This window comes from Diabrotica undecimpunctata, chromosome 3 (genome assembly GCF_040954645.1).
Source record: "Diabrotica undecimpunctata isolate CICGRU chromosome 3, icDiaUnde3, whole genome shotgun sequence".
NCBI classification, from domain to species: Eukaryota; Metazoa; Arthropoda; class Insecta; order Coleoptera; family Chrysomelidae; genus Diabrotica; species Diabrotica undecimpunctata.
The window spans coordinates 36883877-36902168 of NC_092805.1; the positions used below are offsets into that span (position 1 = coordinate 36883877).

Consider the following 18292-nt stretch of genomic DNA (forward strand, 5'->3'; position numbering starts at 1 on the left):
ATCTTAACTTTTTTTTATTAATTAATAAAATTTACAACCAAGAAAATAATTATTTGAAATATTAGCATATACTTTTTTGTCCCACCGCCACTGTGGCCATTAAATGTGATTGCCTAGTTTAAAAAGAATAATTGAGAGAAGATGCTACTTAGAATTTAGATGTTTGGGGACATTATGGATTTTTCTCTGTTAATTCTGGACCATTTAAATAAATATTTTGCTCTTTGATTGGCAGTCAAAACAAAGTGCTCTAAATACAGACTTATCTCCCTATTTAATACAGCATACAAAACCTTATCGTATCCTATTAAGTAGGCTAACACCTTTTTCAGAAAAAAATAGATCAACCATAGATCAGATTTTTACTCTAAAGCAGCTACTCGAAAAAGTATGGGAATTTATAGATTTCTGACAAGCATATGACAGTATTATTAAAAGGGATCAGATATGGAATGTAATAGCAGAACTTTCAGTTCTAAAAAAACTTATCCAGCTCAATAAAATATGTGTAAATGGCTGTAGATCCAGTGTATGGATACTTAACAAGCTCTCAAATCATTTGAAATAAACATGGACCAAAATTACTACTAGCATATGCGGATGACACTGACATTGTGTGAAACACAGACTCCAATGTAAAGGAAACTTTCAATAAATTAATAGTGAAAAAAAAAACCGGTCAAGGAGTCAATACAGAGAAACTCAGTAACACTTTTGTCACCTAAAAGAATATTTTCCATCATTTCACTGATCTATACACAAGCGACCACCAGCAATCCATTTTTACCATCAGTTTCAACCATTTATACATTATTTTATCCTAAAATTTTAATAATGGAATGAAATGACAAATTGTATTCAATTTCAATCAGCCCCTCAACCCTTGTATATGACAAAGACCAATGTTCAAATGTTGTCTAGCAGGTCAGTGGCCAGCCAACTATTAGCCCGGTCAATTGATGTGTAGTCCAATTTTTCAGTGTGCACCCAATATTCCTTGTGACCTATTCTGTGGCATCAAAAAAACGATGCCACTTAGAATGAAATTTAATAGTAGCTCAAATAGTCAAAACAAAAAATGGGGAACAAATAAAAGACAACCCTATACGACAAAAATCAGTAGCAACATTGACATGAGGTTTTCAATTTGTATTACTTGGTATAACTAGGTTAAACAAAACATGGTACAGGAAATATGAAATGAATGAAAACACTGCCTACATGTTTTCTGTCAATGTGAAATGTTTAGTGACATGAGGTGCTAGAGACAAGAAGTGTCTTGATTGATGTAAGAGGAAAAGATTGATTGACTTGATCTTATGTCCATTTTATACTGAAACATTTGGTAGAAATGTTTAGGGAATACAGAAGTTTGTAAAAGGTAAATGAAAATACATGAATTGGCCACAAAAAAAAACTATCATTACATCTTAGAAATCTAAATCCATATTTTGTGTTTCTCATAAATAATTAAATAGATAATTGACTTACCAATGTTAGGATATCATTTGATAAATCTCTGGCTAAATCAGTACTAATATAACAACTGAGAGATGTCAGTGCAAGACCAGCTTCATACTGATTCTGTGAGTTCAGTTCTTTCCTTATCATATTTGTGGTTAACATTAATAACTAAAAAAAAGAGAAACAATGCCAATATATAAATAGTTTAATTAACAAAGGTTGCTCTGAAAATTTTTAGTAGTAAACAACATGTCCAAAAATTGGAAAATTGTATTTCTTAGTTCTTTGATAAATTGCTAGTTACTCAGATCATTCTACTGTATCACAGACCATCTAAAACACAGCTTACTTAACTTAAACTCTCTACAGCACAGTCCTTTTTTTCCTGGGCCTGTCTGATCTAAAAGATTTCTGAAACTTATTGTGTTTGCTGCCCATTGTGGTTTCCTACACCCAGTCTAGAATTTTTATACCCTGCAGAAGTTTGTACAGGTCTTTTGCTTGGTGTATCCTAAATATGACAGTTGGTTGGCATACAGTTTTTGTCTTTACGGTCCAGCACCTCACAATTGCATAATACATGTTTTACAGTTTCTAGTTCCTTGTCACAGACTCTCCAGTTAAGGTTTCCATTGTAAATGCCTATTTTATTCAGGAATTTTCTTACTGGTGAATGCCTGGTCAACATTCCTATTACTATTCTCAGTTTGTTCTCTGTTTGAAGATTTTTCCATGGGTTTGTTTTGGGATTCTCTCCCAATATCTCTCATGATTCTCTCTGATCCAGTCCTCTACCCCCCTACGAATCCCAGATTTACAGTTAGTTCATTTGACTCATTTGATCCTCTTTTTGCAAGTTGATCTGTTTTTTCATTGCTTTCGATGCCCTGATGTCCTGGTACCTAGACAAGCTCAACCTTGTTCAGGTCTGCCAGCTTATTCAGTTCTTTGAGGTAGTCCCACACCAGCCTAGATGTCACTTCCTGATACACCAGTGCTTTCAATACTGCTTGACTGTCAGACAATATATGGATCTGCTATTTTTCAAGAGATCTCTCATTATTTCATTTTGCACATTGCAGTACCTCATAATCTCGGCTTGAAAAATGGTGCAGTTCCTCCCGAAGGCAAAGCTTTTGCTAATTCTAGGATTATTGGAGTATATTCCTGCCCCTACACCTTCTGTAGCTTGGGATCCATCTGTATACCAGATCTTACCCTGTTGGTTATGGCACTCCTTGTTTCTACATACATTTCTGTCTGGAATAGACACCCTATATAAATTCTTAAGATTGTTTTTGTCATGTAATCTGTTTTCTCATTAAAAATGTCCTTTGTCACAGTCCTTGGGATACTCATATGCCCTGTCCCTCCATTGCAAAGTTTCAGTGATTGTTTTATTTGGTAGGACCCCAATCTTGCTTCTACTTGTATTATCAAATGCAAGGGAGGCATGCCTAGTAGAGCCTCTATAGCTGGTGTTGGAGTAGTATATATGGCACCAGTTATCCCCATACACTTTAGTCTTTTCACCTTGCTGAGTTTGGCTTTTGCAGCTATTTGAAGTATCTTAGTCCACCACATCATCGCTGCATAGGTAATTGGGACTTAATAACCATGGTATACACCCAGTGCACCATGTCCGGTTTGAATCCCCATTCCTTCATCTCAAGCACTAAGTAATTTATTTTTCATCATTTAAGAGTGATTATTTAGTATTAATTTTTGGTATTAAATGTAAGTTATTTTTTTTTAAATCTCATGGATTCCTTTTTACTAAGAATTTACAGAACACTGCTTATATTAAATAACATTTACCTCTGAATCACAATGGAATGACTGGCTGGCAGCAAGGTATCCAATTCGTTTTAAGGTAAATTTACTTGAACTCATCACTTCTATTATGTTAAAGCCAGCCCATGATATATCATAGCCCAACATTTGTAACTAAAAGAAAAAGTAAAATTGTTAAGATAATACTTATGCCATCACTTAACAAGAGTATAATGCTATGAAAAGAAGGAACCAGATTTGATTTGGTTCATAGACATACTTTTTAATGGGCTTATAAATTCCAGAATTCCCCTTATAAATCTGTTTGAAAACACACCATAAAATAGTAGTCAACATGTTGAAACACTTCACTTGGAAGGATTAAAAATAAACAATTTGCAAAGACACTTACAAAATGGTTTAAAAACCTGAAGTTTACAAAGAAAATGTCAATTGAATTTAAAATCAAATGACAGTAAGTAGATCATTATGAATTTTTAACTAAAAGGGAACATACTGAGCACTTATACAAAAATGGCAATCACACCTGTGTCAGTCAAAGTTACTAGCCAACTTGTTCAGTACCTATGTCCCTTTTTAGTTCAAAATCCATAGTTATTAACATTATATCATTTAATTTTAAGTTCCATTAACATTTTATATGTAAATTAAAGGTTTTAAACTGTTTTGTAAGTGGCTTTTTGCAAATGTTCAACTATCACTGATGATGTTCTGATAGGACTAAAAATTTTGTAACTCTTTTGGATATTTTCAGTATTAATTTAATATACCAATTACATACAATAAGTTTTTTAATTCCTTGTAAGTTTTATTTTTTCATATCAATATAGCTACAAAGAAAATATTTTACAATAATGAAAAATGAAATGACATGTCTAGGTTAAGCAAAAAGGCAATTCAAAATATAGGAACATCAGAAAAAATAATAGAAAACTACCATAAGAGATAAATAAATAACAAACTATTGTTGAAGTTGCTGTTGTGCATGGGTGCCAGCAGTGGGGTGCAATTGCACCCACTGTCCAGAAAGAAAGCATACATGTATAGTTCTGTATTATATTGGTTAATAGTATGTGTAGATGCAGATGCACCTCTCTGAAAATAATGCTGGCGGCACCCATGGTGTTGTGGATATGCATAAGATGATTTACAACTAAAAATACAATTATTAATAAAATTAAATTTTGTTTACAAAAATCAAAAATGGTTTAGTAAAAATCTGTAACATCCAATTAAAAGTAATTAACTTGCATTATTCGACTTAACAGCTTTTATTGACAGTACTTATCTGGTAATAGAAAAACATTTATTTTTATTGATGTCCTACATCTGTTTTCAAATGAAATTAAAATCTAGATGGTACATATAAATAGAACAGCTGTACTCACATATGTAAGCTTAGCAATTGCATTACTCTTGACTGACAAATTATCTTGTCTGAGTTCTTGCTTGATATCTTCCATACATTCAGAAATATATTTGGCCTGCAATAAAAATAAAGTGAATGAACTATATTTTGGACATAACCTTATAAGAATGTCTTTACACACCTCATTTTCCTTGTTGTTCCTTATCCCCCTTACCAAGTCGGTTAAGTTTTTATCAAACATTCGCTCTAAATTTCCTTTTACCTTTTTTAAAGCCATTTTTTAGCTGAAAAACATTTAAAAATCAATAAACAATCCTAGCATATTTTTAAGTGGAGGAACCTTTTAATCCCATTATTTTACTTACAGTTTTGGTTGCGACAGGAGTTTGTTGACTTGGAAATAGATACATGTATTTCATATCATATCACAGATTCTCCCTAATTGCACAGATTTGTCATTGATTGCTGATAAATAAAAGTACAGAAATAATATACAGTACAGATTAGCGAATGCCAGCCACGTTCAATCGTCAGATTTGACATTTCTACGTGACATTAGAAAGCTGTTACTGTAACCTGTAACTGCAAAACTGTAGTATATAAGACCAACATAAATTTGTTGAATCAACAGGATATAATGTTGCTAACTTCACAGCGTAGTTGCATAGAAATGAAATGAGCCTCGTGAAATATTGTAGGTTATGTAGTATGTTTTGATTTTTTAGCTAATAAAAGATTTAATTTTTAATATGAACGATTCCTTGGAAGAGTTAATTAAATTTGTTCAACTTGGCAGTAGATTAGATTTAAAAGCTATTGCTGTTGAAACTATTCTGGGTAATTAATTTATATATAATTTATATATTGAATGTACATGAATCACAATTTTAGGTTTAACAGGTTCAGATGAAGGTCTTAAATCCTTAATAGAGAAACCTCAATTACTTGTCTCCCTTATTACACTTCTGGAAGATAAATCAGTGCCTATAGCTAAAGATGCAAGTATGTGTTTAGTGAATATCTCTGCAAATGACAAAGGCGCTACAGCTCTTATTAATTTAGACACAAAGGAATACTGTCCACCCCTGCAGAGGCCCCCTGAGCATATAGTCAAACAAGTTTTAAGTAGTATTTTCAATACTACAAGTAGAATAGCTGATCAATGTTGTATGATTCTTTCAAATTTATCAAGGCCTCCTCACTTACTAGAGAAAATAATTGATAATATAGAAGATAGTGGTCATACATTCGATGATATTATAAATATATTTACAAAAATAGAATATAATAAAAGCGGTGCCAAATTACACTATTTAGGACCAGTTCTATCCAATCTTTCACAAAGTCATAGGGTGCGGTTATTTATTCTGGATAAAGACAAATGTGTTGTTCAGAGGCTTCTACCATTTACTGAATACCAAGCTTCTTTAGTAAGAAGAGGTGGTGTTATAGGTACTTTAAAGAATTGCTGCTTCGAAGAGGATTTTCATGAATGGTTATTAGGTGAAGATGTTGATATTCTGCCAAGACTATTACTGCCATTAGCAGGGAGTGAAGAATTTGATGAAGAGGATAATGATAAATTACCTCTTGAATTGCAGTTTTTGCCTGAGGATAAAACTAGAGAAGATGATCCAGATATAAGGTGAGGTACACAGTCTTTAAAGTAAGTTAACAGTGCATTTACATTTTAAATTTTTACATTAGCATTAAATTTTTTCACCAAAAAATACAGTGCATAAAGAAACTGAAGAAAATTAGAAAATATTCGTTTTACTTAATAATTTGTTACAATGAGATTTTTATTTGTTGTAGATATTAGGTTGGTCTACAATTCATTTTAATAAGGAAAAGAACATTTAATTATACAATTTTAATATTCTGCCGTTTAGAGACATGAATTATTGTGAAATTAAGTGTGAATCATTGATAGCATATGTTAGAGGCTATAAGTTAACAAAATTCATTAAATGGAGGTGAATAATGCTTTTTATGTTTATTTTGCAATGGTTGAAAATTTTTATAAAAAAGTTTTTGACTCAATGTATTCCTAATGTAAATTTATATTTTGCATTACCTCTTAAGACAGTTCTAGGGGATTTTGAAAATGTTTTTAAATTGAGGAAACCATATATATTGAGGACCTTTATAATAATGTTACACTGTACAATTTTAAAAATGTCCTATTTCACACAAAAAAATATTTCATCTTTTTTTTAGGTGCATTTTATTAGAAGCTCTAACCCAATTGGTCACAAAGAAACCAAACAGAGAACTTATTAGGGACAAAAATACATATGTGATATTAAGAGAACTGCACAAGTGGGAAAAAGATAAAAAAGCTTTGATAGCTTGTGAAAACTTGGTAGATATTTTAATAAGGTGAGAATTCATCAATGCCTTCTTTTTAGTTACCATAATTTCAGGTGACTTTGACTCACTTTCAAAGGTTGAAAGTAGATTTCATTATTCTAAATACATAAAAGTATGTTTCTTAATTTATTTGTATTTGAGTCTTTAACTACTTTTTTACAAAAATTACACTAAAACACAACGAAGCGCTTACTTTATTACAAAAAAAAAATAAAAATGAGGTGTGCAAAGTCACCCTCTGGTGTCAGGTGACTTTGTCTCAAGCTACATTTTACATTAATTTTCTGTGATTATTAGTGTTTGGGCTTAAGTCACCCTACAAGATGAATAATAAATAAACATTTTATTAGTTAAAACAATATTTATTTAAATTTCAAACAAAAAAAACTAAAACTAAAATGAAACTCTACATAGGACCCTAGGTTTACAAAGAACATAATTTTTAAACAAAAAATGAACAATAAAACAATTTACAAGCTTGTTTTTAAATCTGAAAAGAAATATCGGTTATGTCCAAGTTCCAATGGCCCTGTGAAATCAATATTACCCAGGTGGTAGGATTTTCTTACAGGGACTTCGGGCCATTGCCACAAACTTCTTTCATCAAGTTTTAAAGTACTTACTGGCACTCCGAATTCAATTACAGCTTTTCTTTGAGATAGGACTCCATTTCTGATAGCTTCTAGAAGCTCTTTCTACTGTGTCTGCCGTGTAATTTCCATAATTTCTACTACCAGCAACACATTTGTAATTTGAGGGCATCTAAAAAAAAGTTGTTAGTTTTATACAGTTAACAAACTCTGCAGTTGTTACAAGGCTAAATTCAAATTAAAAATCAGCATTTACTTACTTTAATTTAAATATAGAGCCAACGAATGACCAAAATCCAACATTCAACAAATTGGGCCAAAGTCACCCGAAAACCGTTAAATTCTGTACCACTTTGCAAATATGTAACAACTGACTTTATTAGCATCTACATTTAGACTGAAATACTGACGACAGGCGGGTAAGAATTCACATACTCTTGAAGTATTATTGGTTGCCAACCAATTTTTACAGTCAAGAAATCTTACGTAAAATGGCTATATTTTAAAAATTCATTTTTTTCTTATTATAACCAGTATTGCCGTGATTTATTAAAATTTTCCTAAAGTTAATATGGTACTGATGGTGCGGTATAATGAAATTTACATGATAATATATTGTACATATGCACTAGTTACTAAAATATATTTTTCCCAAAATGAGCCAAAGTCATCCTGGCGGGCCAAAGTCACCTGAAATTACGGTACTTGATATCAGGTTACATACTTGATGGTTGGCGTTAATGTGCTTATGTGATCCAAAAAATGTTTGTTATTTTATTATCTTATAGACAGACAGATAAATTCAAAACATTATTAGTTAGTTAGTTTTAAGATTTTGTCTAACATTCAATAAATGCACACATCTTTTTATCCATGTTATTATTATAAATTATCTATTATATAAATTATCATCAAGTGGCTGAGGGGTCTATGTTTTGATACAGCTTATTTTTGAAGTGAACACAGTATAGAGTTTGATATATTGCAAACAATTCTGCAGAATACATGGAGCAGTATTGATTTAACTTGAACATTATGGATTTTTGGCGGTCCTCAATATATATACAAAACAAACGACTGCGAAACATTTGTTGATGTAAAATAATTGAGTTATTAGCATGAAAGTTGGAAAGTAAACAATGACTTCGAAATAAGAGATATTAAAATTAGATTGGAAGAATGTATTATGAATGGGCATCATTTAAGAGAATCACAATTATCCCCTTTAAGTAAAATATTTTTATATATTTCGGGCAGATTTATTGGCATGATATAGTTAATGACATCAATACTGGGATATGTATTTCTTGAACTTTTGATAGTGACTTTTAGTTCATCAGGTATAACAGGAGTTAGTAAGAACTGAGCATCAGTAGAGAAACTCGGCATCATTATTGGTAGATGATATTCATGATCAGTAATTGTTAAATATTTTTGTAAACCCAAAAACTTTATTGTAAAAAAGTGTATTCCTAACAAATATTTATTCACATAGTAAGACATATTTATATTTTAATGTTTATTAATCTTTATATTTGAATTCACTTAATCTAAACAATTTTGTATTTTTAGAACGGAAGAAGAAATAGGTCTAGATAATTTGAAAGGAATAGAAGTGCCAGAAGATATTCAAGAAAAGTTTAAACAAATGGATGAAGAACAACTGTTGAATACATAACATTAATTTATAGCGAACATTCCAAATGCTTTTAATAAATAATTTTATGTACAGTTGTTGACTTATAACTTTTCCTATACTTATCAGTATTGAAACTAATAATATTTAGATGTCAATGAAGAAAAATGTCAGCAAACTCATCAGCAGAATGTAGGAGGCTTCGGTTGCCATACTGAAAGAAGAAGTCAACAACCAGAATATACCAACGATAGCGGATTAAGAAACTCCTGAGACACTCATCTTCAATGAACACAATACATATACAACACACATCACAATACATGAACACTATCTTACACACAAAGCATGGGAATATGACATGGACGTTTACAATCTCTTTGTAGATTTTAAACAAGCCTATGATTCAATAGATAGAACAATTCTACCTAATATACTGAAAGAATTTGGCATACCATCAAAATTAATACGACTAGTGCAAATGACAATGACAGAAACAGAAGCACAGGTATGTATTCAGGGACAGATCACTGATGCGTTTACGATAACGCAAGGACTGAAACAAGGCGACGGACTAGCTCCAACGCTCTTTAATCTTGTTCTGGAATATGTAATTAGACGGTTGACGGTGAGCGGAAATAACATACTTACAAACAAGTCTACCCAATTAGCAGCATACGCAGATGACATAAACATAATGAGCAGAACAATGAATGCAGCGGAAGAAACCTACGTTGAGTTGAAACAGAGTGCAGAAGCAGTAGGGCTAGCAATAAATACAAATAAAACAAAACTACTCATACAAACCAGATCAAATAGACCGGTGCAACAACACTTTATTGACGATATAGAACATGTAAATAGATTCACATACCTAGGAATGGATCTGGTCGCAAGCAATGAAGAAGAACCGGAAATAAATAGAAGGCTTGTGCTGGCAAATAAAGCCTATTTCGCGATGGGCCACATATTCAAATCGCGAGACGTACACCGGAAAACAAAACTCCGGGTCTATAAAACAATAATCAGGCCCATAGTAAGTTATGGTTGCGAAACATGGGTGGTGACACAGAAATCTGCCAATGCATTAGATGTGTTTGAAAGAAAAATATTACGTAGGATCCTGGGCCCAATAAGTGAAAACAACAACTGGCGAATTAGGTACAATAGAGAAATATACGAGCAATATAGCGAACCAACTCTAGCACAACATACTAAACTGCAGAGATTACGATGGGCAGGGCACGTGGTCCGCATGCATGAGAATAGAATCCCCAGAAAATTATTAAATGCAAGAATGCAGGGAAAAAGACCTGTTGGAAGACCTAAAAAGAGATGGGAAGATGAAGTCGATGAGGATGCCAGGAACTGCCTGGGAACGCGTTCATGGAAAAGAACAGCGGTAAATAGAGATGGTTGGAGAAGCCTGTTGAAGGAGGCCAAGGCCCGATTTGGGCTGTAGCGCCATTGGATGGATGGATGGATCTTACACACAAACGCTTATACCTCATATTATTAATGCAAAACACTTAAAATAATCAGAATTTGAAGTTCCATATGGCAAAAATCCACCCTCATATCTTTTCTGCCAAAGCATGGCTGTTGCCTATAACACAGCAGCCAAGTGTGTCAGTTTTCCCCCATAAACAACTTTGATGGTTATACATTATTTTCAACAAAATTCTAAATAATCTTTTTTGAGAACGATTTCCGCAGTGGAAGTTGAAACCTTAAATTTTTTGTAATTAAAAATGTAATTATCATTACAATCAATTGTGGCCTAATTTCATAACATAATATTTAACATAGATAAATAGGTTCACATTTTTCGTATTGTAGAAAGTTTAAGATCAGAAACATAGCTAAGTACAATGGCCAGATCAGGATACAGCATTGAGGATTTTGTGAATTTAATATTACCAGAGAATCACAGACAGAATGTGTTGTGTTTTTGCAGAACGGTACCATGACTTGATATGATTTGAAAATCACGAATCAATTGTAAACAACAAGTAACATAGTTATATGGATTTCTCAAAGGCCCTTGTCAGTATTTGACATGATTTGCTACCTGCAAAATTTTAATTTTGCCCATTTAAGCCCTTTTTGCCTTAAATTTGTAAACACAACGATGCAGAGATATGAATGTAGATGAATATGCATGTTTTATAGGTTACCGAAAAGCATTTGACTTTGTTAACCATCAAAAGATGATCAAAATTCTGAGAACAACTGGAATTGACTTGTGACAACAATACTTGCGAATTATCTCAGAACTATGTTGGCACCAAACGGTAAAAATAATAAACAGCAATAATTGAAAAAGAGCACACAAAACATGAAGATATACGAATCCGACGAATAGTGCGAAAGGGTTGGGTTTTCTCATCGCTATTATTTAATCTGTATTCAGAATCTATATTCAGAGAAACATTAGACGAGGTACAAGGTGGAATCAAGACGAACAAACCAGCATAGACAACATCAGGTACGCTGATGATACCGTATTAATAGCAAGGGGAAGATGATAAAAAGACATCTTCTATGAGGCACTGGACCGAGAGTACGATTAGTGCCCAAAATATTAGCAGAAGACTTTAATGCCAAAGTCAGAAGAGCCGAATATCTTTTCTCCCATCATCGGCAAAGAGAGACTACACGCAGACTCAAATGACAACGGACTTAGACGAGTAAACATAGATAGTGATCACTATTTGGTTAAGTCACGGTTTAAACAAGTTTAAAGAAAGACTTTCCAATCAAAAATAAATATTCACAAATTAAAAGATCCGGACACAGTAAATGTATATAGAGAAAAAATCAAAGATAAAATGACATAAACGTAGAAGAAGTAGAAGATATTAACACATTTATTGCCAACTTGGATGGGAGAGTTATACTCGTGAGCTAGTTCAATTTTTTTATTACAGCTGTTAGTTTTTTCATAATAATCTCTCGGAGTAGTATTTTTTCTTAGTTTTTAACACTTTATATTACAGAAAAAAACAAACGCGCCAGGCCCGTTGTCGGCACTGGACAATGTTTGTGAAACTGAAGTGCCGCAGAACGCGCCAGGTGCGGTGTGCAAGAAAAAATATTTTATTGAAATACGTACATACAAATAAAATGCAACATAATATATATTTTAAAAATATAAATGACAACACAGTAATCAACAGAATAATAATAAAAATACAAACGAAAATATTATTCTAATACAAAATAACGGAAACTACCCACTATACTGTGTGTCCGTAAGGTATGGAATAAATTCGATATTTCCTAAATGAAAAGCCTTTTTAAAAAAATCTAAAACACGTCGATTTTTAAATTTAATGTTCTACATTTTACAATAAAATTTCATTATACAAGGTGGTACACATTACAGCGATGACGTCATCGGCTCTTTTTTTAATATGTAACACCCTGTATTTTAGGACATTTTTAGATCGATAAAAATAAGCTGATTCCAAAAAAGTATTATACGGGGGGTCTAACGGATATAATTTGAAAGATATGCGCTTAAAAAATTAATTTTTATTGATTTATAATGTTAATAAATTATAATAAATAACTTGAAAGTAATCCAATTATTTCATAAATGACTTAATCTTAAATGTTCGAATTGCAGCCTTTGTTGTATTTGACAGTAAACCAAACGTTGTACAAATTCTTGTAGAACCTTGTTTATGCTTTCTTGAGAAATACTGTTTATTTCTTTAAGAATTCTTGTTTTTCAGTCTCCAATATTTGCAGGTTTTGGTTTATAAACAACATTCTTTAAATGACTCCACATAAAATAATCCAAAGGATTGAGGTTTGGCGACCTCGCTGGCCATTCAATATGTCCACGTCTTCTAATCTACTTGTTCGAAAAAATTTCGTTTAGGTACCTTCGAACATCTAAAGCATAATGCGGATGAGCACCATCCTGTTGAAACCATAAACTGTTATCAAAACCTCCAAGATTAATTGTACTGGGGAATAAATTAACTAAAGTAGGTACGAGCTACCCACTTAAAAACTGAAGGTATGCTGGTCCGTTTCAATTACCTTCGAAATAGTAGGGTCCAATGATTTTATTTCTTACAATGCCAGCCCATAAGTGTACCTTTTGCGGGTATTGTGTATGATGTTCCCGCATCCAGTTGGAGTTTTCTTTTGCCCAGTATCTACAATTCTGAAGGTTGACCTCGCCATTTAATTTGAATGTAGCCTCATCAGAAAAAATAATATTTTGAACCAAGAGAGGGTTTCGGTGGCTGTTATCCATCATTATTTCTCAAAATTGTATTCTTTTATCTGGATCATCCTCGTTTAATTCCTTTACAACTGTGCATTTTACTTACTTTACTTACTTTTACGTACTTTGTGTACCGTTGTTTTGCAAACATCGAGATTACTACTAACCTTACGAACAGAAGTGTGCGCATCTTCTTCAAAAGCAAGTAGAACATCTACAATCTTACTTACTGTTGACTGCGTGATGGGTATTTCTGGATATTTCTCAATCATCATGAGTGTTTCAATTCTTTGCTTTACATGCAAATTCATTTCTACTTAAAATTAATTCTAAGCAATAATACAGAACATTCACGAATTAATACAATCATTGTACTACTTGATTGTTATTGACCGTTACTAAAAATAATTATAGTTTACCAAAAACTAAAAGTAATCTACTTTTTTGCAATTGATAATAAATAATTTATTTTCTAAGCGCATATCTTTCAAATTATATCGATCTAAAAATGTTCTAAAATACAGGGTGTTACATTTAAAAAAAGAGCCGATGACGTCATCACTGTAATGTGTATCATCTTGTATAATGAAATTTTATTGTAAAATGTAGAACATTAAATTTAAAAGTCGACGTGTTTTAGATTTTTTTAAAAATGCTTTTTATTTAGGAAATATCGAATTTATTCCATACCTTACGGACACACTATATACTGCTATAGGTTTGCATGATATATACGGAAACATAGAGTTGGACACAGTCCGGTACCTTCAGGACATTGAAAGCAATAGTAAACGGAATCATTCCCGACTTTACCATTAGTCCAACGTACCTGATATCGTCTTCTTTTCGCTTTTCCATTTTCACCTTTGGGACAATATTCTGTTGGTATACTTTACTTATACTTTAAATCTTGGGATGAGTTCTGCAGGGTGACCCAAATAAATTTTCAATGACCGCAAGCCGAAAATCGTAGTAATTTAATTTGTTCGAACTATTGCCGTTATTCGCGAGGAACCGCAAAGTGGGCGACGCCTGGTGGTAGATTTCAAAAGCATCCACTTTGGGAAAACCTTGAAATTGTCATTATTTTGTATACATATTAGCGACTGGTTTATATTGTAATTAACAATGATTTGATGATAACACCAAATCTTTAACACTATTGTGTTAAAGATTTGGTGTTTAATTTTGCTTGTAATGTCGTCGCTCGATATAATAAAGTATAATTATTGTCGTGTTATTGTCTTTCCTTTCTTTATTTTATTTATTATGTCCGCTTTATCTGATTCTGTATTTGTATCCTCAAGTATTTTTATTCATTTTGTTTGTGAAAGTATGTAGTATTCATTTTTCATATTTTACATTTTTTTTTACTTTCTTTTACTGTACTATAATATGATCTAATTTAATGGTATATTCTAACTTATTTGCTTTAAAATATAGTTTCCTGTTATTCAGCAAAATCTCATTGTTAAAATGGCTTAAACACATTTAGTCTGTTCAGAGAATTTGACTTTCTCTTTTGTCATGTTTGGAAAGTATCCTACTACAGTGACCAGTAAGTTGGATTATTGCCATTTAAGGCAATCTGCCGTGGCAGAGGGTTTCTGACCTTCTCAAAGCACTTCATTACGAGACAGCGTACTTAAAACATCGAGTGTATCCGTTAAGTCCTTTTTTGAGCCTCGGCGCCAGAAGTCCCTTAACGTCGTGACGCGCAGCGACCAATTCTTCTGCCTGCTACAATCAACACACCAATATTTCAAGGGGTAAGTCTATGTTCTTTGTACAGATAACAGTAATTTGTTAAATCTAGTTAATTCTTTAGTAATTTATTCACAATAATATTTGCTATTTTTCGCTACTTTTATTTATAGTTAAAATATTGCATTTTTTCTTCATTATTATTTCAAAATTCATTTAACCAGTGACCTCTAAGTTTTACACAAAACACATTTGTTTGTTGTATTGAGTTGGTATTTACCTCCAGGTCTTCTGCGGTATTTCCAATGAGCATGTATTGCATTTTATCATAATTAATATTCCACATTCCAGCTTCCATCAATTGTTATCAATTTTTACTTCCATCTGTCTATATTTCTTGTTCGAACATTCGAAAGGAGACGGCTCAATAAGAAGAAGAAATTTATCATAGGGAATTTCATATGGCTCTCATTAACAGTGTAGAAGTATATAACGAGCGATATAATTGCACTTCAGGAAATGAGATGGTTGGGAAATAAAATATGACAGAAAAAGAATTATACGATATATTATAGCTGCCATCCAACGGAACACAAATTAGGAACGGGATTCATAGTCAATAAAAGAGTAAAGCACCTTATAAAGAGTAAAGCAACTTCCAACCTCTCAACGAAAGATTATGCAGACTAAGAATCAAAGAATCAAACTGATACAGAAGTAAAACACTTCACATTTGTATTTAGGTATAAAACATATTAAAACTTTTAAACAAGTGTCGTCAAAATTTATACAGTAGCATAACGTGACGTTTTCGATCTAAATAGATCAGATCATCTTCAGTGCCTTATTTGTAATTGAAGCTAACACTAAAATTGTAGCTGTGACATCAATATATGGTTTTACATTGTTCCAAATTTAAATTCTAAGGTGACTTTATCTCGATGACATTGGATGAAATTTAATACTTAAAGAGCTACATGTTTCTTTGCTCGACTTGAACACGTGGTTCTTGTCAGTTAAAACGACACAGACCAACTGCTGGGTCCACTTTAAAACTTTTTTTTTTAAGTTTTAATATGTTTTATATCTAAATACCAATGTTAAGTGTTTTACTTCTATATAAGTTTTTTAAACGATGGTATACAGCCAACTACTGGGATTTTTCCATTAATTTTTATTTTCAAAGGTAAATTCTTTAAATTTTCAATAATAAATGCCCATGCACCAACTGAGGAGAAACCAGATGAAGAAAAAGAACAATTTTATGAACAACTGAAAAATATCATACAACATTGTTCTAGAAATGACGTAAAGGTCCTAATAGAGTTAAACAACAACGGAACTCGACTAATACACTTAGCCTCCTCAATGAACATGGTGATTGTCAGCACATGCTTCAGGCAAAAAGATATACATAAGGGAACTTGGAGAAGTCCAGATGGGAATACAGTAAACGAAATCGACCATGTGGTGGTTGACGCAAGACACAAGCTAAATTAAGAGCTAGAATCTTAAATGTAAATAAAGAAAAAGGAGTTAAAGAGGAAAGGTTTAAAGTAGAAGCGTTGAATAACCCTGATATAGCTAAGAGACTCGAGGAAAGTCTCGAAAGTAAGCTGGAAGGCTGCACGGATGTTATAATTGAAGATATTAACAACTATTGGAGGCAGTGTAGAGCCATATTGGAAGAAGTGGCAACTGAAGTTATCGGAAAGCAAAAACGTAAAAAATTAAGGTCAGACTGGTACGATGAGGAATGCGCACAAGCAACGCAAAGAAAAAATCAGGCATATAGAAAGCTCCAAGGGCGAAGAACAAGACAAACAGAGGAAGGGGATAGGCTCCTAAGACGAGAAGAAAAACGAATACTTAAAAAAAAAAGAAGAAAGAGTCAACTAAAAGAACTAGAGAACTATAAGGCACCAGCAGAAACGCGAAAGTTCTACAAGAGGACTAACCAGAACAGGAAAGAACTCAAACCTAGATTATCAATCGTTAGAAATAGAACAGGGGAGATCATTGGTGATCAGGACCAGATACTAGAAAGATGGGCAAAAAACTTCGAGGAATAGCGAAATATAAGAGGTGAGATAGGGCTCCACAAATCAAAAATCCAATTCGAGGACATTGACGACGAAAGAGAGAAAGATAACATCCCAACAGAGGTAGAAGTCATCCAAGCTATACAAAAATTGAAAAAAAAATAAAGCTCCTGGGGCAGATGGCATTCCTTCAGACGGCCTTTTAAAACATGGCAAAAAAACCTGATATACTGTATATGTAGACTGATAGAACTGATCTGGAAGCAAATAAAGTTGCCAGAAGACTGGAATGTAGGTATAATTGTACCTATTCACAAGAAAGGAGGTCAAACAATATGTGACAACTACAGAGGAACAACCCTCCTAAATGTAACATACAAAATATTGGCATATATTCTTTACCAGCGACTATCGGGATATTGTGAAGACATAATAGGTAAATATCAGTGTGGGTTTCGTAAAGAAAGATCAACCACCGATCAAATATTTCTTCTAAGGCAAGCTCTGGAAAAAACATGTGAGTATGGCATTGATATTCATCACCTGTTTGTTGATTTTAGATGTGCCTATGATAGTGTTGAAAGAAACGCACTGTAAAAGGCCATAATAGAATTCAGCATACCAGTACACTTAGTAAAATTGGTGAAAGCGACCCTCTCAAGAGTCTAGTGTAAAGTTATAGTGCAGAACGGAGTTTCCACAACATTCCAGTCTCAGATAGGACTTAGACAAGGAGACAGCCTATCATGCCTTCTATTCAATATTGTACTAGAGAAAGCGATAAGAGAATCTGGAATAACAACAGAGGAACTATTATTAATCGCAGCGTACAATTACTAGCGTACGCCGATGACATCGACATTATTGCAAGAAGAAAGGCGGACGTGGTCGAATCTTTCAAGTAGTAAAACGAAGTATATGAAAGTATCAAATTATATACAAGCAGCACAACCTGAAGATCTAACGATCGGAACATATACTTTCGAAGGAGTAGGAGAGTTTATATATAAGCTCACAAATTAATCAGAATAATGCAGTAAGTGCAGAAATTAACAGACGGATATATCTGGCAAATAT

At 32.8% G+C, this 18292-nt stretch overlaps 2 protein-coding genes across 2 annotated transcripts in view; one reads left to right on the forward strand and one right to left on the reverse strand.

Moving 5' to 3' along the window:
• Positions 1–5157, reverse strand: part of g (adaptor-related protein complex 3, delta 1 subunit-like garnet) — a 62021-nt gene extending 56864 nt beyond the window's left edge. Inside the window, exons 1-5 of the mRNA XM_072525737.1 lie at positions 4993–5157; positions 4809–4911; positions 4647–4742; positions 3283–3411; positions 1492–1632 (exon numbers count right to left, since the gene is read on the reverse strand). Of these exons, the coding sequence (XP_072381838.1) occupies positions 1492–1632; positions 3283–3411; positions 4647–4742; positions 4809–4904 (462 nt within the window). The 5' untranslated portion in view covers positions 4905–4911; positions 4993–5157. The remainder of the gene's footprint in view (positions 1–1491; positions 1633–3282; positions 3412–4646; positions 4743–4808; positions 4912–4992) is intronic.
• A 132-nt stretch (positions 5158–5289) lies between these two features.
• LOC140436697 (protein HGH1 homolog) lies at positions 5290–9321 on the forward strand. The gene is made up of 4 exons (XM_072525738.1): positions 5290–5464; positions 5519–6272; positions 6848–7009; positions 9163–9321. The coding sequence occupies exons 1-4, from the start codon at positions 5377–5379 to the stop codon at positions 9266–9268; spliced, it is 1110 nt and encodes a 369-aa protein (XP_072381839.1). The 5' UTR covers positions 5290–5376; the 3' UTR covers positions 9269–9321.
• The last annotated feature ends 8971 nt before the right edge of the window (positions 9322–18292 follow it).